Here is a 26057-nt window from a genome sequence, read left to right as displayed (position 1 = left end):
CCAGAAACTTGGATTTTGAATTGGATTGATGAAAGCCGAGAGAGAAGAGACGGGTGAGAGAGAGAAAAGATTTTATGAAAATCATGCTTCTCTTTGATTTGAGTATAGTGCAACCCTCAGCTAGATTGATGGAAGCATAAGAAGGAAAAAGGATTATTATTAGGTCTAAACAACCCAATCTACCACAATCAATGCTACTCTCTTGAATAGAATTTCTTCTTGAAACTCCAAAAGAAGATGACCCCAAAAATCTTGGATATTTGAAAATAATCGGCTAAGAGATTGAACCGTTATTAATTACAACGATAAAAAAAAATGTGGAATGCGGAAGCGAAATATGAAACAAGACTGAAATTGAAACCTGCTCAGATACCATGTGAAGAGGGTTGAACCTCTTGATACAGAGAGATGAAGAGATACAGAGGTGAACATAGAGCAAAGACACAATATTTAACGAGGTTCGGTCGGAGGATCACGACCTACATCCTCAGAGAAAGCCAGAACGGCTACATACTTTATTATCCACAATTGTGGTGATTCGTTACAATGATTGATTAGTAATCGAATACTTAAAACTCCTAGAACCCATCCCTCATTTATAGGGTGTAGGGTTTCCTAGTTTCTCCTAACTAAACTAGGAAACAATATAATCTCTACTCAATATTACTATTAAATAGTTACAAGAGATATCCTAAATATATCTTCGATATCTTTCATATCTTCCAATATCTTGGACTCATCTTGGTCGTCGGATCTCTTGATGTCGATCCGTCTCATCTTCATATATCTTAGACGGTTGATCTTGGATATATTCGGATCTCGATCCTTATACTCTAACACTCCCCCTCAAGTTGGAATGCGGAACGTGTGAAGTATCCAACTTGAAGATTGAACTTGGAAAAGAAGAACGTTGGCCGGAAGATTGATCTCGATGCTTATACTCTAACATCTCCCATTTTGTTTTACAAATTCCAGCATAATCTTTCGCCTGAAAATTTCTCTGTTCCATCGAAAACAAGAAAATAAATTCTTCACTTTTGAAACTTGAGATTGAAGATATAATCGAAATGAAGAATCCAATGATGATGAGTTTGGTTTTGGATTTAAAAGATCTTGGATTAGGTCAATTGGTTCGTTTAGAGAGACAAAATTACTAATGTTGATATCAGAATCTGATAAATAATCGTCTTGATTTAGTCGATCATTATCATCATTATCGTGGTTGTCGTTGATGTTTTGATTTTATCTCTCTAGAGATTCATGAATTAGATGAGAAAGACAAGGTGAATTATTATCATCTCATTCGTGTTCACTTCCACTACTAACATAGCTCTTTAGTTGATGATTATGATAATGAAGATGATCTTGATGACCACAAATGGATGCCCTAACTTTATCATCTAATGGATCTGTAACTCTTTTTGTACTTCCAAATACATCCATTAATTATAATCTGCTAGTAAAAGTTTATTTCTCTCTCTCTAGATTTGTTTGTTTGAAGAAACTATAAAACGATTCTCAAATTTAACAATTAAGAAGTAATCTATTATGAAAGACAAGGGTATCTTTCCCTTTAACTTGCTGAATGAGATTAGGGAGTTTCTCAGAGAAAGTATCACTTGCGTAGTGAAGAGAACCAGCTCTATGTGCATCATAACTTCTCTCATCGTCCCTATACAACAACCAGAACGAGACTTCAAATTAATTGTGTCAATTTTGACTTTTGAGATTCCAATACATGAAGAAGAAGATGGGAAGTTAGAGAGATAGAGAGAGATAGAATACCTGACATCAACAATAGCTATGTTTTGTTTGCCATAAAGAGAGAAGTTGAGAACCAGTGATGTATGAGATACTTAGAGCCAATTTTGTTTGTTGAACAGACCCAGCAAGGTCACCTGCCGGAGTATTTAGAGAGGAGGAAAGGAAAAAAATAAGAGTTTTTAGAGAGGGAGAAAGAAAATAAATTCTTTTTTATGTTTGAAGGTCGTCGGCCGGAAAGTTAGTCGGCCAGCGACCTTCGCCGGAGAAGACGATGAGGTGGCGAGAAGATGAGGTGGCAGAGAGAGATGATGAGATGGAAGAGAGAGAGTTGATGACTAGTTAACGGTGTTATAACGGTAATTCAAAAAGAGGGTCATCTGGGTATTTTTGACAAAATAGGGGGCTAGGCAGGAAACCAGTCACAAAGTTGGGGGCTATTTGGGAAATAACTTTTGTTTTTTTATATATTCATTTGATTTGGTTTTTCGTACAAGTCAAGCCAAAATTGAGAAGCAAAATCTTGCCAGCTTAACTACAGATTCTCGCGACGAGGAAATAAAGTTAGTTCTGGCTGCGAAGAACAAGTTACATCCTACTTTATTTTCAGCTGAAGCTGGGACAAGGTTTCTAAATATTACGAAGTTTACTGACACAGAGCAGTAGAGAGAGTATATCTGGAGTTTGACGAGTTTCTTTATCATTATTAAGATGTTATTCTTATTTTATTTGTTCACAGGTTTTGCAGCATTTAATGGATGGTCTCATCTCTATCACCTTCAAACATGAAGACCTTTAGTGTTCTTTTTTCGTTATTTTGTCATGGAACTTCTTGAAAGCAAATTTGTAATAAGACATTTAGAATTCTGAAATTTAATATCAACTTATACATATTCATGAGACTTATGAGCATTTAGTATTTGCATTTGTATGTTTCACATATTATTTGCAGGTTATATGTATCCATTATCGAAGTCCATAGTATTCATCGGTATCTAGGATTTATACGAGGGAGATGAAATACTTCTTGATAGGACATTGATATAAATCAGTTCGCAGTTTTATCGACTTTGGGAATCAACGATATGGAAATTGTAGCATCACATACTCCGATACAAAAAGAGTGGCTTATCTCAGCCATCGGAGTGGGAGTCTCTGGTATGCGGTGTTGGCACACTTAGGTGGGTCGAACAGGATCACCTTAATGAAATACGTCGTAAATGGTCACATAGACGTATGGTTCATTACATCGATTCCAGATATGAGTATACTGTCACTAGGTGAATAGTGACAGAGCTATTATAGTCTAGTATGGACTATGGGGGTGTCCCCTTAGGCAGCATTAACTTAAGTGATCAACCCCGGGGTGTGAAAACGCATGTGTCTCTTTATGAGATAAGATCTAAGTAGTTATATGTTGGTTACTAATAGACTAATAAGATGTAAATGATCCTCAGTGGTGACAAACCATTTCCGGAGAGACATTCACGGGTGCTCAACATGCAATGTACTTAATGTCCGATGGAACGAAGTGTTTTAGCTTTCTTTATTGAAACGGGAGTCAGAGCGATATCCTATGGTGGACATAGATAAGTCCTGTGGGTTGATGGACCCACTTGGCCGGTTCAATAATAGGCTTTGGATCCTAATCTTAAAGCTCTAAACCATTTATGCACATTGAGGGTATTTCAGAAAAGAAGAAGAGATAAAACTGAAGATAAGGATTAGGGTTTAGAGAAAGAAATGGAGGTGGGGCCCACATGGAGGAGGCGGCACACCTAGGGGTAAAACCCTAGGCGCCTAAACCGACTCCCCTGTCCTATATAAACCCCCCTCTCCATTCTCTAAAAAAACAGACATTCTCAATCTCTAAAACAGATTAAAATCTCCTTTCAGTTTCTTGTTCTGCTAATACTCTTTCAAGTTGACTGCTTCACTGAGTTCTAGCATCATAATTGGAGGAGTTCGTTAAGATTAAGAAACTAAGGGGAAGCATTATCTCCTAGTAGAAACCCTACTAGAATTCGGACTTAAAAAACTACAGTTTTAGTTCGTAACGGAAAAGTGCAGATTTAAGCACCTTCGGAGCCGAATTGGCCTAGGGATATTTCTGACAAAGTTGTTCATAGTAAAATTTCTAATCGACCCTGAACGTTTCATAGCATTCGGAGTTATATCCAGAGAGTTATAGCCGAAATACTACAGCAGTACAGATTAAGCATAAACCAGAGAGGCTACGGATTGGTTCTATTTCTTATTTATTGATGTGGCATTAAAATGCCACATTTGGATCACTAAAATTCGATGAGTTAGTTCGTTTCGGGTTTTATTTCTAACTATTTATGTGTTTTTCTTGGTAGGTACCTTATTGGAGTTTGACGCTTCATTCGGAATAAAAAGGAACATTTATCACATTTTCATCTCATGTGGAAGAGACCGGAAGGAAAGAGCATCAGGGGTATTTTTGTCATTTTGAGAAAATCAGAGGTTAGATGGAAAGTGAAGTCAATGGTGAGTCCGACGGCAAAAACAGAAGTTGAATCGAAGTTCGGACGGGAAAGTTAAGGAAGAAAGAAGTCGAGGGGCATTTTTGTCCACTTTGGAAATTAGAAAGGTAGAAATATATTTTGAAGGCACCCCTTGAGTGTACTAAATGAGAGGGAAAGCCCAACTCCCGAAGTCCAATATCCCCAAGAAGAAGACCAACATGAAATTTTATGAGCACCCCCATCTAAAAGGGCCCAAGTCAAGGTCTTATGACCAAGTCTAGGGCTTGGTTGGGGTTAGAAAAGAAAAGAGAAAAAGTCTGAAAAAGGGGTATCATCTTCTCCATTGAAGGGATTAGGTTTGGAGGAAAAGTTGGAGGAAGAGAGAGGAAAGGGAGAGTTGCCGGCCAAGCTTGGTCCGGCCAGCACACTAGGCCGGCCAAGCTTAGCCGGCACGGGTGAGAAGAAGAGGTTGGAACATTAGCTTTTCTACTCGGGACAGCAAGCACGGGAACAACGAAAGAGGCAGCAGCTCGAGTTCGGGTTTCTTAGGCATCAGCTCGGGACAGCCATTTACGGCACGGGACGAAGCTCTAGAAGCTGGGACAGAGAAGACAACTCGGGTCTCTTACACGAGCAGCTAGTGGTGTACTTGAGTCGAGCCGAGCCGAGTAGTAAGATGTTCAAGCTCGGTTCGTGTATTTGACTGTCGAACTCGAGCTCGAGCTCGGGTTCGTTCGAGTAATTGTCCACTTGTTCAAGCTCGGTTCTTATAAGTTTGAAAGAGCTCGAGCTCGAACTCGAGCTCGCATTTTATTAAGCTCGTTTATCAAAATACTTCAAATTAAAACTTTCTAAATCATCAAAATACTTTAATGATCATTTGTCACAAACAATAATAATTATTAATGATTCATATTCCGATAATTTTTTAATGGTTGATATTTCATGTACAAGTTTCAAAACTAATACGTAATTATGTACTATACTATTATAAGAGTATGTTAAACGAGTTGTTCACGAGTAGCTCGTGATACACTAAAGAATGTTCAAGCTCGGCTCGTTTATGTAAACGAGCTTGATTTTGAGCTCGTGTTAAGCTCGGGCTCGTTAATATTCGAGTCGAGCACGAGCAATAGTCGAGCCGAGCTCGAGCAGCTCGTTAAGAGCTCGGCTCGTGTACACCCCTACGAGCAGCAGCTTGGGACGAAGAAGAAGGAGGCAGCAGCTCGGGTTCATCACCAACCAGCACGAAAACCAGCTCGGGACCTGACCACAGCAGCTCGGGACGGTGTTGTTCAACTCAGCAGCAACACGACACAGCTTGGTTCAAGTTCTCTTGGCCGGAAATTGTTGATCTTTGTCGGACTCGGTTGTAGTGATTCCGGCCATTATTTTGGCCGGAAAGTTTAGGGGTTTTACTTGATTCATCATTGCCTTGCTTCCTTTGAGTTTTATTTGTGCTTTGGTGTTGATTTTATAGAGAGAGAAAGCTTGGTTTAAAGCTTTCATGGTGGATTGTTATTGAAAGGAAGAAGACAACTCTGTTGTTAAGGGGAGGTCAAGTTCGGCTGAGAGGACACCTAATTGTATTCTGTTAAAGGGACTCCTGCATTCTTTTACAGGGAGATCGACAGCACTTCAATACATATATTTCCCGTCGATCTTAGTCTCGCGCCTAATCAGAATAGGGAGATTCTCACCTTAACTCGTGTCTTTCTTTGTTTTATTCCCGTTTATTATTTGTATCGCCATGTCTAGCTAGTTTTTGTTGTCGGATACTCGTGAAACATGTTTTGATGTGACAAAAGAGTTTTATTGCTTTTAATGATAAAATCTTCCGGGTTTTTAGACCGTTCATGGACTGGAATCTGAGTTAAACCAAAAGTTCGTTGACCAATCCAAGTAAATGGGTGAAGTTAACTAACTTTTCATTCTTATAGATCATTAGTACTAGTCACTATCGATTTTGTGGATCGAAGTATCCCTCTCATTCGATTCTTGCTCGACTCTTCCCGAATCTATCACCTTTAGTTTAGTTAGGCTTATTTGTTTATTTATTTGAAATCAATCCAAAAATCCAACTTATTATCTTTTCGTTTTTAGTCTGAGTTAGTGACTGACACTTAAACCGGTGGGTTAGACTTTCTCGATATTCGTATTACCCTCCTATCTTCGTGGATCGATACCGGTCTTACACGGGTTATTACTTGACGCCCGTATACTTGCGGGTGGAGACCTATTTAGGAAACTTTCTAGGCCCATCAAGTTTTTGGCGCCTGATGTGACACGAAAATGTCACATTTGGAGAGCCTAACTTAGACTAATTAGTCCTTTTTGAGTGTTATCAATAATATTTTATGTGTTTTTCATGTTAGGTACTTATTTTGAAGAATTGGGTAGAGATTTTATAGGCACCCATTTGTGGTTTAAAGACTTAGTCAAGTTTGACTAAGTCTAGGGTTTGACTCAAGTTAGAGTAAGGGGTCAAAGGCTACTATTCAAGAGGAGACTATTGATCATCTTCTTCACCAAGCAAGAAAGGGAGAAAGAAGAGGCTAGGAACTTTAGGGTTTTTGGTTCTTGAAGTTTTAGAGAGTTTGAGGAGGAGAAAGAGAGAAGGAAGAAGGAGGAGGGTCGGCCAAGCATAGGCCGGCCAGCACACTAGGCCGGCCTAGCTTGGCCGGCCGAGCAGCAGCCCGAGCTGCAATACGAGCAGCAGCTCGGGACTGCTGCAACACGGGCTGGAACAGCAAGGGAACGCGGGGCAGCAGCACGGGAAGCTCTCACGGCCGGAACAGCAGCAGCTGCTGCTCGGGCTGTGCTTCACGGGAGCTGCTGTTCGGGCTGCCATTAACGGCAGCTCGGACCTTCAATGGAGCACGGCAGCTGCTCGGACAAGGCACGGGACAGCTCGGATGCATGAGCATGGGTCGCGGCTGCAGCTGGGGACATGAGGGACAGCACGGAACGGCTCGGAGCTTGTGCATTTGACCGGATCTAGGGTTGGCCGGAATCCTTACTTCTTTAGCCGGATTTTGCTAGGTGTTCCGGCAACCTTCTTGGTCCAAAACCTTAGGGGTTTTACTCCCCATGTCTTCATCTAGCTTCCCATGTGGTTTGATTTGATTTTGGTTGAAGATTGCTAGAGAGAGAAAGCTAGGGTTTAGCTTTAATGGAGGTTGTGTTCTAAATGGAGAAGATGATGGTGGTCGCTATGGGGAACCCAAAAATTTGCTAAGGGGAGATCGGCTGCACCTTAAAGACTAATATTTTCTGACGATCTTAGCCTCGAACCACATCGAAAAAGGGGGATTCTCTCATCATTTTCTTTCCATTTCTTATTCAATCACCATGTTTAGCTAACCTTAGTGTGTCGATTATATGAGATGAAATGTGATGAATTCGTGATTATGTTTAATATGATTTGATGTTTGGATTATAAATTGATGTTCATTTATTTCGATTATCGTTTCGATCGTATTTTCATGTGTCTTGTCAAGCACTTCGCATAGTTAATAGACGAAACGAAGTATTCGATATCGATCGTAGTCTAGGTCATAATTTCATGTGTCTTGTCATGCACTTCACATAGTTAGGCGACTAGACAACACTTTCGATGACTCGGGATAAATCGATTTAGACGTTTGTTTGACTAAGTATGATCTCAGGATATACGTAGTACTTAGAGACATCTAATTTAGGAGTCGAACATCGATTATACTCTGAAATATTAGATCGGATTACACGTAGTCGTAGGTTTATCATTATCGGATCCTCGGTTCGACACCTCTCTCACTTATTTATTGCCCGAATCGACTCTTGTTGCCTCCCGACTCTTGTTGCCTCCCGACTCTTGTTCCCCTGAACTTTTCTCTCGAATCTCTCTTGCCCGTTTACTTTTATCGTTTGATTAATTTACTTGTTTTATTCTCTTATTGCTTATTCGATCAAAACCCTCATTTATCTTTGTTTCCTTTCCTTTTTAGTCTAAGCTTCAAATATCTAGACAGAGGGACAAGACCCTTCGATATCCAAACTACCTTCCTATCCTTGGATCGATCCCGGCTTTGCCGGATTACTACTTGATACCTCCGCTTGGGTGTGCAACCTTTTCGGGTGCATCAGCGCCGCTGCCGGGGATAGGTTTAGTAGTTTGGATATTGTTTGCTTGTTTTGTTCATTAGTTTAGTGTTATTTGTTAACTTAGACGTTTTTCTTTCTTTATTTTCGTAGTTTCTTATCTTTTTTTTTTTCAGGTACCACTTTAAGAGAAAAGCCCAAAAACAAGAACATAGGAGCAAAGGGGAACAAAAGAATCAAAAAGAAATCGGAAGGAAGAACGAAACAAGAGGAGCATTCGCTAGTATCGTATTCTATCTTTTTCTTTCTTACTTGTGTGTGATTGGTTGGATAAGTTTTGATTTACATTGATAGCTTGTTTGTTAGTTCCTTGATCTTTGTGAGATCATGGCACGTTATTCTAACGGTTGGCCATTCCATATTGATGATGATGATGACCTTGATCTTTGGAGTTCCATCACTACCCAACCCGATATGACTTTCGGGGAATACCAACAGATGAGTAGAAACGAGTCTGACCGACCTGGTATGACATTTGGGGATTATCAACGAATGTCTAGAAACGGTCCGATTAGTGAGTGGAGTAGACCAGAACCTGATCGATCTCGTATGACATTAGGAGAATACCGACAAATGTATAGAGATGGTCAGATTAGTGATGGATATGGTCTGACACCAAATATGTATGAGAGACCTTATAGTCCACACTATTTTGAGACCAATGATTTTAGAGGCAGATATGATCCTAATATGTACGATGGGAGTTATGATCAAGAGTCTTCATTTAATTACATTAGTGAGCCTTATTATGAGGAGACTCTTGAAGAGTCCACGAGTCGTCTTAGAGAGATGATGTCACAATTTGCAACTCAAACGGAGCAGGAGATTGAGTCTTGAAGACATCAGGTAAAGATGCTTAAGTCACAGTTATTCGCCGACGAGTAAGGGGTTTCACCACCCCAAACTCAAGAGGGTACTAGGTACGATGACGAGGGTAATACGTCTAACCCTAGTACTAAGTTAAATGTCGATGAATCTACTGATAGGACCCCACCAGACATTGATGTTCAGGATGATGGCTCTATGAGCAAGTTTGAGGATGACACGATTATGAACTATCCGATTTTTGACACTTGTAAGGAGTCAGTGTTAGATGCAATTCTAGGAAGGCCTGCTGTTATAACTGACTGCGAGGCTCTGGATGTCTTTGAGGATATTGATGACGTAGTAGTTAGAGACATGTTGGATAGTTTGTCAGACTATTTACCTAAGGAAACCGTGGACCTTGACTTGGTCCCCGAGCATATTGCCTTACCCTTAGAGTCTAGTTCGACTTTCCACATGATCTCAAATTCGGTTGTTGATCCCTTTTGGGACATTTCAGACGTCTTTCCAAAGACGTCTATGGACATAGTGGATATTCAGTCCACTAAGCTTCCAGATGATTTTTTTTGCCTTCGACTGATATTTTGACCCTTCACGTGTATGTCGATCCTTTTGATGATTTCTTTGTTGTCGTTCCTTCTATTTATGCCTACTTAGTGGATTGTGCACCCACTAAGTTTGGGGATGGCTTGTTGTCTTTTATCGTCTCATGTGCACTTCATATTCTTTATCTTTTTTTTAGACGATTAGCACCTGCATATAGCTTTCTTTGGGTTGACCCCCAAAATTTCCGTCTCTTATTGTATGATCTTTGACTGATTGAGATGGGTCTTGATGTTTGTGGGTATCATATCTGGAAACCCTCCACGAGACAGAACTCGTGCTCTTGCGAAAGCAAGAGAATCAACGGCTAATTGCATAACTCAATGCAATCGTGTTTACCCGCGTTAGTGGCCATTTTTATGGTCATGATCTTATGTGCTTCATTCTCATATTTCTTGTTGATCATGGGAGCATTTCTTACTTGTTTTTCTTCTGAGACATGGTTTGTTCCAAGTTTGGGGATGGCGACGAGCTCGACATCAACTTGGAACCTGTTTATACACGAGTCTCGGTAGTAGTATCTCTTATCTCCTCCGGCTATGGTAATATTTTTCCATTCTTCTCTTTAAATTAATATGTCTTATCTTTTGGTGAGTATATGGTTGAAATATTGAGGACAATGTTAGTTTTAAGTTTGGGGATGGGGTATGACTTTTAGTCATGACCATGGGGTTTCAAAAGACAAGAAGGTTCGATAAATTCGACAAAATTTGAAATTCTTTTGGGTAGATTTGATATGACTTTAGTGGTATGCTTAAGTATGTTGATGCATGTGTTTCAGTTTTGGTGAATGTTATGCATGTTCTTAGTCTTTTTCATGAATGTCGAGTCCTTTAGCGTTTGTTGTCTGATCATGTGAGTAGCATCCTAAGGAAGAAGAAACATTTCTGAGGGACCCATACTTGTCATTAGTGGAGACTTAAACCCATGTGAGATATCTGAGCCTTTATATTGTTTTCGAGTGTACTCTTCTGCGCTAACTCTGAGTAGAATGAAGAGCTACTCAACCTCGTAACTTTTAAAAGAGCTTAGACGATCTCATGAGCTCAACTTTCTTAGCCACTAGGAGTGACATCAGGATAGCGACCTTACTCTTGTAGTCCATGAAACCCGATAAGAGTGTCAACTTTAGGTAGACGGATACTCCACCATCTATTCATCATCTTACTCCCGAGAATGAAGACATGATAGTTGTAGAAAGAAGAATGTGAAAGCAAAGTGCAAAAGAAGAAAAAGTTGTTTGTTGAGAATACTAGTGTTAGTATTTGTTTTGTTATAAAAAAAAAAGAAAAAAAAAAGAAAAAAAAAAGTGAAAAGAAAAAAAGAATCAAGTTTATTTGTTATTTTTGTGTGTTGTGAAAAATATAGTGTTCAAAGTAAAAGCTAAATTTAGAAGTTGTTTAAACGTTCTTTTTATTGAAGGCGTCGACATTCTTGGGATCTTATCACTTCGATCTCATTACTTGTATCCGTTGACCTTTAGGAAACATTGTTAGAGGGTAGATTGGGTGAGAAGTGTGAGTGAGCTTCCCCATTCTATTTTAGTGGTTATTTCCATTCTTTAAAGATCATTTCGTTCTAAAACATTTTATCCTTATTTGTTTTGTATGTGTTGAGCTTCACTTTATTCCATGCTCACACTTTAGAGTGAACCCGTTATTATCCTTTTTTGAGTGATTTTATGTTTTTGAGTGTATGACCGTGAGGCTAAAGTCGAGGCGAAATGTACTAAGATAGGAATCGAGGTTTTGCAACTTTGGACTTAGATGATGCTCATTATGATTGGACGCTTACATTTTAGGATGAGACTACTAGTGAGGAGACTTTTAGCATTTATATGCGTTTATCGATTTTGATTCGCTTGTTTAGCATGCTTGAGTGTGTCATTTGTTGTCATTATCTTATTTACATCGTTGTTGAACTCTTTTATGTCTTTGGAATCTTGAATTTTGTGGGTATATTCTCTGGAAACCATCACGAGACGACACTCATCCACTAGAGGTAATATAGGGGTTTAACGGCTTATTGCATACGCTAAATGCAATCGGGATTCCTCTGAAAGTGAGTTAGGATTTTACTTTAAGTTTGTTTGCTCGAGGACTAGCAAATTCTAAGTTTGGGGATGTTTGATGTGGCGTTAAAATGCCACATTTGGATCACTTAACTTCGATGAGTTAGTTCGTTTCGGGTTTTATTTCTAACTATGTATGTGTTTTTCTTCGTAGGTACCTTATTTGGAGTTTGACGCTTCATTCGGAATAAAACGAAACATTTATCACATTTTCATCTCATGTGGAAGAGACCGGAAGGAAAGAGCATCAGGGGTATTTTTGTCATTTTGAGAAAATCAGAGGTTAGATGGAAAGTGAAGTCAATGGTGAGTCCGACGGCAAAAACAGAAGTTGAATCGAAGTTCGGACGGGAAAGTTAAGGAAGAAAGAAGTCGAGGGGCATTTTTGTCCACTTTGGAAATTAGAAAGGTAGAAATATATTTTGAAGGCACCCCTTGAGTGTACTAAATGAGAGGGAAAGCCCAACTCCCGAAGTCCAATATCCCCAAGAAGAAGACCAACATGAAATTTTATGAGCACCCCCATCTAAAAGGGCCCAAGTCAAGGTCTTATGACCAAGTCTAGGGCTTGGTTGGGGTTAGAAAAGAAAAGAGAAAAAGTCTGAAAAAGGGGTATCATCTTCTCCATTGAAGGGATTAGGTTTGGAGGAAAAGTTGGAGGAAGAGAGAGGAAAGGGAGAGTTGCTGGCCAAGCTTGGTTCGGCCAGCACACTTGGCAGGCCAAGCTTAGCCGGTACGGGTGAGAAGAAGAGGTCGGAACATCAGCTTTTCTACTCGGGACAACAGGCACGGGAACAACTAAGGAGGCAGCAGCTCGAGTTCGGGTTTCTTAGGCATCAGCTCGGGACAGCCATTGACGGCACGGGACGAAGCCTTAGAAGCTGGGACAGAGAAGACAACTCTGGTCTCCTACACGAGCAGCAGCTTGGGACAAAGAAGAAGGAGGCAGCAGCTCGGGTTCATCACCAACCAGCACGAAAACCAGCTCGGGACCTGACCACAGCAGCTCGGGACGGTGTTGTGCAACTCAGCAGCAACATGACACAGCTTGGTTCAAGTTCTCTTGGCCGGAAATTGTTGATCTTTGTCGGACTCGGTTGTAGTGATTCCGGCCATCATTTTGGCCGGAAAGTTTAGGGGTTTTACTTGATTCATCATTGCCTTGCTTCCTTTGAGTTCTATTTGTGCTTTGGTGTTGATTTTATAGAGAGAGAAAGTTTGGTTTAAAGCTTTCATGGTGGATTGTTATTGAAAGGAAGAAGACAACTCTATTGTTAACGGAGGTCAAGTTCGGCTGAGAGGACACCTAATTGTATTTTGTTAAAGGGGCTCTTGCATTCTTTTACAGGGAAATCGACAGCACTTCAACACCTATATTTCCCGTCGATCTTAGTCTCGCGCCTCATCGGAATAAGGAGATTCTCACCTTAACTCGTGTCTTTCTTCGTTTTATTCCCGTTTATTATTTGTATCGCCATGTCTAGCTAGCTTTTGTAGTCGGATACTTGTGAAACATGTTTTGATGTGACAAAAGAGTTTTATTGCTTTTAATGATAAAATCTTCCGGGTTTTTAGACCGTTCATGGACTGGAATCTGAGTTAAACCAAAAGTTCGTTGACCAATCCAAGTAAATGGGTGAAGTTAACTAACTTTTCATGCTTATAGATCATTAGTACTAGTCACTATCGATTTTGTGGATCGAAGTATCCCTCTCATTCGATTCTTGCTCGACTCTTCCCGAACCTATCACCTTTAGTTTAGTTAGCCTTATTTGTTTATTTATTTGAAATCAATCCAAAAATCCAACTTATTATTTTTTTTGTTTTTAGTCTGAGTTAGTGACTGACACTTAAACCGGTGGGTTAGACTTTCTCGATATTCGTATTACCTTCCTATCTTCGTGGATCGATCCCGGTCTTACCGGGTTATTACTTGACGCCCGTATACTTGCGGGTGGAGACCTATTTAGGAAACTTCCTAGGCCCATCATTTATCCAATCCGGAACTCTCAAGTATGATTTTATATTATCTTTTTGATTGATGTATGTTTATAGAACATGCTAAACATCCTTTTTTCGCTGCATAGTAAAATAATTTTATTTTTACCGTATTTTACCAACAATTGATATCAAAGCAAGGTTTAAGCATGTTGTACACAATATATAGCAATAAAAGATTGTTTATGTGATTGTAATCATAGAAATACTTGTAGAGAAATTTAATTTCTCTTAAATCAAGGTATTAATGATTTAGATTAATCATATAAAGTGTTTTGATCGAGTTCTATTATATCTAAGTTTAATGTTCTAGTAGAAATAGTTCTAGTAGTTTGTATATTCATATAAACTTGTTTTCTATGGAACAATGGATATAGAAAGTATGTAATCATGTTCAGATAATTTTATATTTTTATTTATATGCATATGCCATATTGAATTATCTTATTGATTGTTATGAATTAGTTTTGAGTTTTTCAGGAATTGTTTTTTAAAAACAAATTTTCTTGAAAAACCCCAGATTCATACGTTTTGATTCATGCTATGTATTATGGATTGACTACTGTCTTATGTAATTTTTACATGTTACTCTATAATTGCCATGATAGCATTAGACATATGTAGTTTTTCACGATGATTATATTTTTTTAATGAAACTGATAATTAAGAACTATGCATGATCTTATTGTTTTCATTAAAATTTTGTATGCTTTTGCATGATCCTCATAAAGACTCAAGTGGGAGTGGATTTAGGATAATTGACGGTAACTATTATTGCTAAAATCCACGGTCTTCCACTATAGTGCCACACACGTTTCAATCTTCACCGAGGTACACTTCGTTGTATCGTTCCTTCGCACGGTCCGGATTGTCAGATATGTGTGGATGGTATTCCAATGGACAAGACAATTGTCTCTCACCCAGATATATCACTTCCCACGGATACTATCATCTGGAGTGAGAAGATAATGGGTGTTGTATAGTGGTGTACACTTGACTAGGATCACCTACATCTCGCGCACACGACGTTGTGCCATTCCTTCGGAAGGTGTAAGTGAATCTTGGAGTCCAAAGATAATCAGAATTCAAATAAGTTTTTATTGCTAATCATGATTATACACTCCCCACGAAGATTAGACTTTTCATGGAGTTAGTTTTCTGATTCATATTCATGATGGTTTTTGAGATTGAGGAAACTCATATTCATGCTTATGATTTTATGTTTATTTGATTAAATGGAATTACCCGATCTGCAAATCGTTCGAGTCTTGTAATTAGAGTTTAGGGTCTATAAATCCATTGAAAAAAAAATTCAAGGATGGGATCCTAATTCGAGCTAGAGAACTCAAAGGTCAGTCAGTCAATAAAGCTTATTATTTAGAGCACTTGGTTTGAGTCTGAATGTTTCCTTAGCCACTTCATACGTGGGTTTCAGTTTCCTGTTTTATCTCTTTGTAGAGCTTATATAAGCTAACAAGCTGTGTTGAATAAAGTATCTTTCTCTTAAGATTTGTGTAAACTACTTTGTGTTTAGAGTTCTCAACAAAATGTGTCAAGTCTGCTTGATATTAATTAATGGAGAAGTGGAGAAAGGAGAGATTTGAATGTCTGAAACAACAAAAGGTATTATTATAGTTGGAGTGTGGACAGTGTCTTGAATCGGACATTACAAACCAAAACATATCTAATTCTACTCTATATTGTTAAAAGTAATCAGAGAAACGAAAAGACACTCTTAAACCCCATGAAGGATAGTGTTTTATTGTTCTCTGTTTTTGTGTCAGACGAGCAAGTCTTACTTGGTCCATTTGAGTAACGTTGTTGGTTGTCAACAGGGCATTTAAATTGAGTGTGGAGCAATTGTGTGTCGTCTGTCAAAGAAGGAATATCGGAAACTGACATTTCGGTTTCCATTAAATCAGTTGTCTTATCCATGCCATAATCAGGTTTTTCCACCACTCCGGTTCTCTTAGTCGTTTCTCTTCGGATTTTCTTCGAAGCTGTTTCATCAGGTACTTCAACTGAACTACTTTCAAACTGGTCCTTATAGAAGCTTTTACTTGAGGGGGTGGAGAGCTGCAATTTCATGGTCTCTGTTGGTAAGGGGAAGTTCTTCGCTTTTTTACGTATGTGATCAAATACCATTTCTTCCGTTACTTTCTCAGATGTCTTGTCCTCAATTTCCCAGTCATTGCCACCTTTATCAGAAAAAGAAAAAACATGAAAGATTACAACTTCATTGAAGAATCAGGTAACGGAAATTAAAAGTTAGTAAGTACCTTTGTTCATTTGTTCTCCTAGGAGATCAAAGTCGCTGATATTGTGTTTTAAGTTTGAATCCTCAGGAACCATGTCCGGAATGATAATAGTCTTTCTCTTAATACTTCTATCTGGTATTTCCAGCACTTCAATGGCTGCTTGAGGTTCTTGTTGGTTCCAAAAATTGTGTTTTCTCGTTAATGTCAAAACCTCTGATGTTGAAGAATTGGCAATGTTCGATGTCGCATTCACAGGAAAATCATTTATTTTTCTTCTGATGTAGTCGAATATTGTTAGCTCAGTTATGTTTACGTTTCCTTTTTCTTCAGTTTCAACAACCGAAACACCTGTTGCAAATGCAAGTAAAATGATTAGACGCAAATTTAAGGGAAGGACCGGAACTGCATTATATAATTAGACAACTGATACCCTCGTCCATGACTTCATCTAGCAGGTTGAAAGTGGGCCTGCGAAATGAATAAGGGATTAGTTGTTTGAATTACAAGAATTATAAGAACACACCTATGAAGAATTTGAATTATACAAGGAGAAAAAGACAGACATGGAAGAGTCCTTCGATTTACTGGAGACGGGAACTTCTTCCATTGGAGTATGAGAAATAGTATTCTCAACATCATCATTATCATCTTCTATCGAAAAGATTTCATTGGGCAAATCATGAGTAGAGGTAGGTTTTTTATTTCCGCGTCTGTGCGTCACATTTGACTCCATTTTCGCCACCATTATATGTTTCTCATGGATATCAAGACCAACTGCATGAACATCACTGTGATTAACTTATAATGTAACTGAACACAAAAGCTTTGAAGTCCCAGAACCCAGATATCAGCAAAACAAAGGCAGTATGGTTTTTACTGTATTCTTCAAAAATTAGATCGGCTTTCACAGTCAGCTTTCCTTGGTGAGGATTTGACACAAGAACAGAAGCACTATAGGGGCTGCAGCAAAAACCACCAACATATGAAACATAATCAGAGTTGAGGAAGATCAGATGAGAAATCAGGAGAAGTTTGAGTAGCCATACCTGGGAAACTCGTCAACTCTGCTACACCCAAAAAAAACATTGTCATTTCTAGTACAATAAAGAGAGGGAATAATGTGATATTTGATGGACAATGACTCTATGAGTACACATTATTAAGGAAAATCTACCATACACATTAGTTTTCTTATAAGAGCTAGATAAACCAGTTCAGTTAAACCCCCACCTATTGATTTAACAACCAGCTAAATATCAGCCACATTGTCCCTGATTTAGATACCACGGGCGCCCACTAGGCTCATTTCACATGGTACAAGGCTTCTCATTCCATGGGCCTGCCCTAGGCTTCTCACCTAACCAGCCTAGGTGCCAATCTGACCTAAAAGGCGTAGACAAGATATAAGACGTAGTGTGTAAACTTACAAACCAGGTTTGGAAACTCCTCCTAAGAAATGTGGGACTAAGCGCAAGGGACATGAGCTTTCTGTCTCACATTACCTGTTGGTTAAATTAAACCAACTTTATGGTTTACGTTATCCAGCAAATGAAACCAATTCCTGGAACACATTGGTCATTGTTAAAAACAACGGGGTTGACTGATGTGTAACAGAAATTTCATGTGCAAGTTAACAAGGCAAACGTTGCTTAGAGAGACCTACTAGACCTCGGTTAAAAGTTAAAACTAAAGGCATCGTCTTACATAATGGGTAGGCCTTTTTCCGTGGGTTTGCCGTGTAGACTAGTCAAGTGGAAATGTGGTGATCTAGAGTAGCCCCACGAAAAGAAAAAACCTTGTATCGTGTGGAACTAGGCTAACAGGCTTGGGTGGTGCCTAAATCAAGGGCAAATATGGCTGTGAGAGCGGTGTTACATCACGGTATTGTTAATAAGAAACACATAATTAGGTTATGATTTGGCTATGAATCTCTTAGAAATGGGACAAAATAATATAAACTATAATACTACTATTTTCATCTTTCCACATATACAAAAGAATAATAAGTCAATGTCACCTTATTTTTTCATGAAACAAGATTAGGTTATCTTCTTCTGAACCAACAACCTGTAAAACATGCATACACTTGAATGTGTCATGAATGAATATTTTTGTAAGCAGATGGCAGAAAAAATAGTTAGGTTAACCGATAAGAAAGATTATCTTGAATAGATGTACCATATCAGCAAAATGACGCTTAGTCGTTGAATTGGACTGAGTTAACCGAGTCAGTGTTATAAGTAATTTTGACTTCCCTTGCCTTTGGTTCTCCATCTCCTCAATGCTCATCTCAACTTTCGGGGGAAGCGATAATAAAGTTTCCTTGATATGATTTCCAAACGGATATTTCCGACCAGTAACTATTTCTATCCTCCTTGGTTCAGCTTCTGCCAGAGTCTTGAATGAGTTGATTCCGGCAGAATTTAATGCCTAAGGCATCGTATAAACGGACATAGTTCAGTGTCTAAAGCACTTTAATGTGTGCCTTGATTAGGAAAACTCGACTATGAACAGAAAATATTTAGAGAACAAACCTTTGCAGTAACTGTTCCAATGCCACTTAATTGTTTCAGTAAGTAAGGACTATCATCCCATAGTTTTTGGTGTAAGCATTTGGCAAGAAGTGTAGAGTTCAAAGTTCCTTTGTAGTTCTTTCTGTAAATAAAATACTCTTTCATGCACTTAGTGATTCGACACCCGTTTGAGCATATAGAGGTCACATCCTGTGCGCGAATACATACTTCGGTTAACTATGAAAATGATAAAACGCTACATTATAGAAACATCTAATACCTGGTTGAGAGATAAATCATGGCATAATGGATCACCAGTCAAGCAGTCATTTGCTAAGACAAAAATCTTCTCTTCTTTAGATTGAATCCGCTTTTTCTTTTTCCCATTTTCAGTAAGAATGTGAAAGCGTAGACGACCTTCCTTGTCAGAGTTTATGTCGTTTAGAATCTTCTTTTCATTGCGTCGGAGTTGTATCCCTTCATTGCAGCATTAGAGATGCATTACTTTTCAGCATCATATATAATATAGCAAAGTTCTGCAACTATAGGATACTGAAAATACATACAAGATATCTCCTCGGAGCGACAAACAACATGAAGTGCATCTTCCAAACTGCAGTTCTCATGGGTACTCATTATATTTTTCATTGTGTCGAATTTTAAATAATATTTTGTCATCAGCCTCCCAGGCTCTGAAAACACAGAGATGCGAAATATAGAATCAATGACACTTCTGAAACATTACATTCATTATGACTAAATTAACAAGATCAGTACTAATCAAAGTCGCATACTATCTAGATATAGTATGGGGGAAAGAAGATACCAAGTGGCTTCAAAAGGAAACCATATTCGTCCGTCCAGATCATTCCATGTTTTGATAACTCGTTCACTTTCTGAACACAAATGTCTGACAAGAAAGCAAATTGAATTAAGCCGCAGGCAAACAATAGTTAAGCACACTTTATGGTTTGTACAGAAGAATACCTTGCATGTGCTTCTCTAGGCATTCGCCCGGGATCCTTTTCTTACAGCCATAATTTTCAGGGTTCTGAGTTGGTATGGAGAATGTAAGAAAGATAATAGGATGACAAAGTTTAACAATAAAAAAGCGACAAATCCCTGTGAAAACATGCCTTTTTCATCCGTACATATAGATAAGAACACTTCATCCACTCAATCGCACGAGGAATATCACAGACAGTTAGCTGAACTATTTCCGCTGCTAGATGCTCGGTCATACATGTAAGCAATCTAATGTGAAAACAAAAGCACACATCATATTTAGAGATATACAGAGTTTAGTTTTTCGAGGCATAAGCCCCAAGGTGCCAAGCAAATATTAGGATATGTAGGAAGTTGGACGAGGAAGCCTAACGGAGCCATCATTCTATGCTTAAAAGTGGTACCCAAGAAAAGAAACAGGCATATTCAAGAACTCCACCATATAGAGGGAGTGCTTTCACCAAGAAAAGGATCACATCTCGAAAACCTAGATTGCTTCCACCATGAGAATTAGAATACAAGAATAAGAAGACTAGAGAAAGCATATGACTACTGTAGACTTGTATTCACTATTCTCATGGTTGAATAAATCAACTGTTTTAATCTGGATGTAGTGTTCCAGTAGGTGAACCACGTTTTTCTATGCTCTCAAGTGTGTAGTTTTTCAATCTCTACGCATACTAGTGGGTACCATTTAATGTCATTAATACAGCTGCAATAATAGGTTAAGAACATACTGAGATTCAACCATTTCACATCCACTCAGTAGATTCTCGTACAGGTGGACCTGAAGTCATGGAAAGAATCATCAGAGGTTGTTCCATTGGCTAAGGCACTCCCATTACTAAAGCAGAAAAATCTCGTAAGAGTTTAACTTATAGTTTCGAGGTAAATATCTGTCTGAATGAGAAAAGCAGATAAAGATATTACTGTTTCTTTTCTTGTCATGATTACCACCATGCCAGTATCATCAAATGGTGGACGCCCAGCCCTCCCACACATCTGGAAGTCCAAGAAGAAAATCACATCTGAGAATCTAGGTGTTGAAAGGGGAGGATACTTACTTAAGAGACAAGAAGAAAGGAACGAAGATATATAAACAGATGGGTAGCACCTATCAAGATGAATTACAGGTAACAGGTCCAACACATGGAAAATGTAACCCAAATAGAGGTAGTTTACTTATACGCCAAGGGTTTGTCAGCTTCAGAGACATTAGGCTATTCTTAATTATGCTGTATATATTATTTTTTTAAAGAAAAGGAACCTTATCTTTTTCTTTAACGAAGGAAGAGAAGATGCTGGAACAGTGAGGTGCATACCTGTAATACCATAGACCGATCATATTCCATGTAGAGGCCTTTCTCCTTGTTGCTGGACAATAGATAACTTTTTACTAGGCCGCAAGGTTGTGTTCTTTTTGATAGATAGAAGATTCATACAAGAATTATACTGTAAAAAGATAAGACTCAACGTACAAGTGTTGTGTTGATTTTATAACAACAGTATGCGCCGGCAAGTTGATTCCATGAGCAAGTGTGTTTGTCGTGCATAGGATTTGAACATCTCCTCTGAGAAAAAGGCCTTCGATAAGGCTTCGATCCTTTAGGGAAAGTCCACCATTGTGATACCCAACTACAAGTAATAAGGCTAGCCTAAGGTCCAACTCGAGATTTAATAACGCTAGCCTAAGTCCAACTTGGAAACAAATTTGAAAAGTAGATAAGTTACGATATTTTGGTATTGAAATAATCAGTATGTACCGCCAAAAAGAATACACGATTGCATTTGTTTATCGCTGAATGAAAGTGAAGCTTCCTTTAGCCGCTCCTGTTGTTCTTGGGATTTTATGAACGGATTTGATAGTCCAAATGTCATTGCAGTCTGAGAGAGGCGTAGTGCTGCTTCTTGTGCTCCTTTTCTGGTTGAACAGAAAACCAATGCGGATTTTCCTCTAGAATGTTGCATAAGAATATCTGGAAGGCGCCATTTGCATGTTACCATTATTTCATTTGGTTCAAAATTCAATAGACATAAAAAGATTACAAAAGAGAACTTCGAAAATTGATATATATAATCATAATATAGAGAAAAAGATAAACTATGTAAAAGTTACTTTGTTCATCCTTGCTTACCGAAAACATAATTTTGAAGGCGCTGAAATGAAATAAGAGTAAACAGTCAGAAAGCAAGTGGATTCAATTGTCCATGCCATCACAAAAACTCTAGGAGAATGTAAATTTTCAGGAAATACAAAATGATACGTCTTTTTGGACAACCACATCTCAACTACAACTAAAAATGTGAAGATAAAGGATTACCCGTTCAAATAGAAAATCATTTTTCGCTGGAGCATAGCCTGCAAAAGTATAAGTTAACAAATATTACTGCATATTACAGTTGGTAGTAGGTAAAGACTTAATTAGATGATGTATCTGATCCTAAAAAGTAGTAAGTTATGAAAAGCAAGTGGCCATCTATAATATCTTGTCAAGAAACGACTGCTCATGTTAGTATGCTACTACAACTTGTGGATCGAGATATAAGTTTCAAAGGAAATTGTCGAATAAGATACTAGAATTTCAGGAGAAATAATTGAGTGGCATAACATTGAACATATAGAAGTAAGCGACTTATACCGAATACTCTAGTAGTCAACTTTACAGGTCTCATTTCTTCTCCAAATCTGTTCCACAAAAATTTAAAGAGACGAGATAAAATTAACTATCAAAGAACTCAAGTTGAGATACGTGAGAAAATTCTTATTTAAATAGATTACAGTATGCACTACCTTTTAATTCCCTGAACTGGAACCATAATCCACTCTCCTGTAGAAGAAATAGTGACAGAATAACCAAATATGAATCAGTGGAAATGAAACAATCAGCAACTGAAGGTCAATATGACCAAAACTTACCAAGGTCCTCAATATTTGGGATAGTAGCAGAAACAGCAACAAATCGAACACGAGACAGAGTGCTTGAGGACATCTCAGGGCTGCGAGCTAGCATTTTTATTCTACTAACAATTGCCTCCAAAGAAGCTCCGCGGGGATCATTTAATAAGTGAACCTCATCTATAAGTACAAGGCCTATGTCACAGAAATAGCTCAGTCCACCGTCTCTAATGCTATAACGGGTAACCGAATCAAACTTCTGTTGAGACAATAAAGCCCGCAAAAGATGTTCAATATGTAACTTTCACAAACAAATCAATAAAGGTAAGGAGCTCCAGGCATTTAATGAAACTAGACATGAGTAGTTATTCACCTCAGGGGTAGTAAGAATTATATCTGCTTCTTGCATATTCCATCTGCTATGAGATTCACTGTCCCCTGTGAGCTCCAAGCATTTAATGCCCCATGAACCAAGCTTCTGATTCCAATCCCGGAGCTTCTCCTGTACCAAGGCCTTTGATGGAGCTATATATATCTGCCACAAGAGAAAAATATAAAGTCACATGGAACTAATCACCAGCTTTTCTGGAACTTAAAAACACGTAGAAGCCGTTAGAAATATGAAGCTAATTGTTCTCGCCTAAAAGCTAAACTGCTAAACCAATGTATGAGATAAAAGAAATTCCATGGTGCAGTTAGTTAATTTATTTCAAAAGCAGTTATATATTCATATGGGTGATCTGGAAAATCATTAGATATCTAATAACAAACTCCAAGTTATAGACCGATCGTTCTAACAAGACAATTCTGTATCACTGTCATAAAAACTTCAGTTGGGTTCGACAAGTAACATTTGTGGACTTCGTACAGAACTGGAAACCACTATACAACCCTTGTGATTTTGCTAACTTTTTCCACCCTTAAGAGTCGAAACGTTTTATTTCACTCTAAGGGCGCACTTGTAAATTCTTCTTCTTCTCCAATTAATATTAATTCCATTTTAAAAATAAAATCCATGGTGCATTCTGAGTTACTATGAACACACATACCGGAGAGTAGACACTTCTACATACAAATTTAAACACACTATATATGAGCACCATCGATAAAGTTAGGATTACCTTAATGGACAGTGTAAACAAATATCGAACTATGAACATGAAAATGTACTATAGTTGTCAAAGAACTTTTTGTTGACAAGTTACAATGGGTTTTCAAGGAAATGTATCAAATTTAAGACCACTAAGCTTCTCTTGTTTTGTATCAACACTATACATGTGTCAACAGTAAAGAAATAGAGTTGAGTAGCTTACTGTTTTCAGTGTACCCTTTACATGTACGAACCTCCCATCCTGAGAAAAGAACCTCGAGAGAAGCCTCAAGATGCACAGCTCGAATAACACTGTCTTACCACTTCCAGTTGGTGCTGAGATAACCATATTCATTTCAGAGAGGTAACAGCCAGAAAAGCATTCACTCTGCAACGAATTGAAGTATCTGAAAGAGCAAGAAACAACCATTGATGCTTTACTTCAAATTGAAGCATTAACTAGAAAGATCTAATTCTGTATTTTGTGTGAAGTGCAAACAAGGATAGTAACAGATGTAGGGAATACTGTGTGGTCAACCATTGATGCTTTACTTCATTACATTAAGTTATAATATGATAATGCAGCATGTCTACTGTCAAGGATCGCACATCACTGGCTACCCTAAGTGATTAAGAGAAACATATGGAATATATAGGAAAACGGTTGGAGTAAGAAGAAGAAGAATACAACAGAAACCCATTTGATCTTAAGACCATGTATGAATTGGCTTTGACGAAGTGCAAAATAGATATAAAAAAGCAGCGTACCTACAGGGACGAAAATACAACAGAAACCCATTTAATCTTAAGAGCATTCTTCTGAACATTGAAGCTACACTATTTCGTTGGAACTGAAACTCATCAAATCTAATTTCCAATGTTTGATTTATAATTGAGAAGCAAAATTTGCCACTCATAATTATTTTTTGTTCCCAACCTAGGTTGACAATCTTCGACTTAGGCCTCTATGTCTATTTTCCTTCTTGTTAAAAGAATTAATTCAAATTTAAAGAATAACAGAACACCATTTAATCAGGGTTTCAACTTCAAAAATGCAATTAAACTTGGCACCATACCTGAAACTAAAAGTCGAGCGAAAAATTACTGGCAACTCTGACACTGACTTCAGATCATACGACTCCATGGAGTAGCAAATGTCCCCAAGAACAAAGAATAGAATTGAGATTCTACCAACCAGCCTCACAATGACCTCTGTAATGAATAACAAAGTTAAAAGTTAAGAATAAATCCCCGCCACATATATAGCCTCTGTGCATGAATCCAATTTCGTTCATTTCTCGTAACCGTGAATTCAAAATCAACGTTTATATGATCTTCAATACGCTTTAAAAACTTCAAAAGTTTCACAATGATTTGTTTCCTTTTTGATGATGGAACAAAGTCCTAACGAGTAACGACTTGCATTTAGTCTAATTCAATTGTTGTTTTGAAGTGTCTGTTTTCACTAACCATAACTAGAAATTAAGACCTTAATCTTAACTTCAGCTAAAACAAAACAATGTTCAGGCAAAACGATCAAAATACTTACAGGACCTTTTGATTTGAAGCAAAACGATCAAAATGTAGTAATAAAATTGCAGTACATTTACAAAATTAGACCTAATTTTCCTCCAAATATGAGAAATGATCATCGTACATACATAATCCAAGTGAAGTTCTACCGTAGATTTCAACAACAAGAAAATGTTAACCTTCTAAAACTAAAAATTCTAATTGCGCCAGAAAAGTAAGATTTCATACGATAAAACCTAGAAATTGATCTCATCAGTGTCTAAGATCAGTAGTTAGTTGATGAGAATAAATTTCTGCAGGATTTCAAATTAGATCTAAAATCTAATCAAGAAAGATAAAATTAAACAAGTAAGAGTATTCGAATTCGAAGATTTCAAAAAGTAAAACGATCATGAATGTAGAAGATGTGGCTTGCCTCGCGAGAAGGATGGAGTCGGATTTGTCGTCGCAACTTGCACTGATGAGAGAGAGAGAGAGAAGTAAGGTAAGGTACGCCGGAATGGGGCAATATATATATAGTAGATTGCGCGAACCATATAGTGAACTTTTGGCGGGAGAGTAAAGCGTCAGTCATCAGCAAGCTAAAAAAAATGATTCAGGAAGGGGAGAAGTGGGCAAGCGGGATGGTTGTGGGCTTGTGGGCTTGTGGGCTTGTGGGCTTGTGGGAAGTTGGCTACTGGGCAGTCACGCAAGCCAAAATAATAGTATTATTCAAAGTTGTGGGCTTCCACTATAAATCCACCCTATCATCCCTATGGGCTATGGCCAAAAAAATTAGAGGGAGATCGTGGCTCCGAGATAAATAGATCCGGGAATGCTACATGTACAAGATCCTTGACAAAATTTGTGACTTAATGCTCTTTTTCACTAAAAGA

The 26057-nt window shown here is 38.2% G+C and overlaps 1 protein-coding gene and 1 pseudogene across 5 annotated transcripts; both read right to left on the bottom strand.

Annotated features, from left to right (window-relative positions):
• Positions 1 to 933: 933 nt before the first annotated feature.
• On the bottom strand, positions 934 to 1471 carry LOC147567617 (uncharacterized; annotated as a pseudogene).
• Positions 1472 to 15435: 13964 nt separating this feature from the next.
• On the bottom strand, positions 15436 to 25827 carry RCK (DNA helicase ROCK-N-ROLLERS). Of its 5 annotated transcripts, XM_086654212.1 has the most exons (29): positions 25598 to 25798; positions 24726 to 24861; positions 23873 to 24056; positions 22933 to 23094; positions 22581 to 22818; positions 22455 to 22491; positions 22303 to 22349; positions 21985 to 22022; positions 21799 to 21820; positions 21427 to 21639; positions 21142 to 21298; positions 20986 to 21037; positions 20594 to 20665; positions 20401 to 20450; positions 19795 to 19912; positions 19646 to 19709; positions 19485 to 19568; positions 19225 to 19350; positions 18939 to 19135; positions 18680 to 18868; positions 18324 to 18575; positions 18163 to 18212; positions 17192 to 17209; positions 17023 to 17105; positions 16709 to 16919; positions 16576 to 16613; positions 16167 to 16493; positions 15558 to 16085; positions 15436 to 15495 (listed from the first exon to the last, which is right to left on the bottom strand). In XM_086654212.1, exons 1-28 carry the CDS (start codon positions 25716 to 25718, stop codon positions 15601 to 15603), a joined length of 3771 nt encoding a protein of 1256 aa, XP_086510338.1. In that variant the 5' UTR covers positions 25719 to 25798; the 3' UTR covers positions 15436 to 15495; positions 15558 to 15600. The 5 variants fall into 5 exon arrangements, with proteins under 5 accessions (XP_086510338.1, XP_086510339.1, XP_086510337.1 ...); XM_086654213.1 differs by lacking the exon at positions 17192 to 17209; XM_086654211.1 differs by having other exon boundaries at positions 15493 to 16085; positions 25598 to 25827.
• Between the last annotated feature and the right edge of the window lie 230 nt (positions 25828 to 26057).

This window comes from Eschscholzia californica, unplaced genomic scaffold, assembly GCF_041429995.1.
Source record: "Eschscholzia californica isolate CP2 unplaced genomic scaffold, dmEscCali1.0.p SCAF_1, whole genome shotgun sequence".
Classification (NCBI taxonomy): domain Eukaryota; kingdom Viridiplantae; phylum Streptophyta; class Magnoliopsida; order Ranunculales; family Papaveraceae; genus Eschscholzia; species Eschscholzia californica.
The sequence above is the reverse complement of the archived record's forward strand: the minus strand, read 5'-3'. Positions and strand labels throughout refer to the sequence as shown.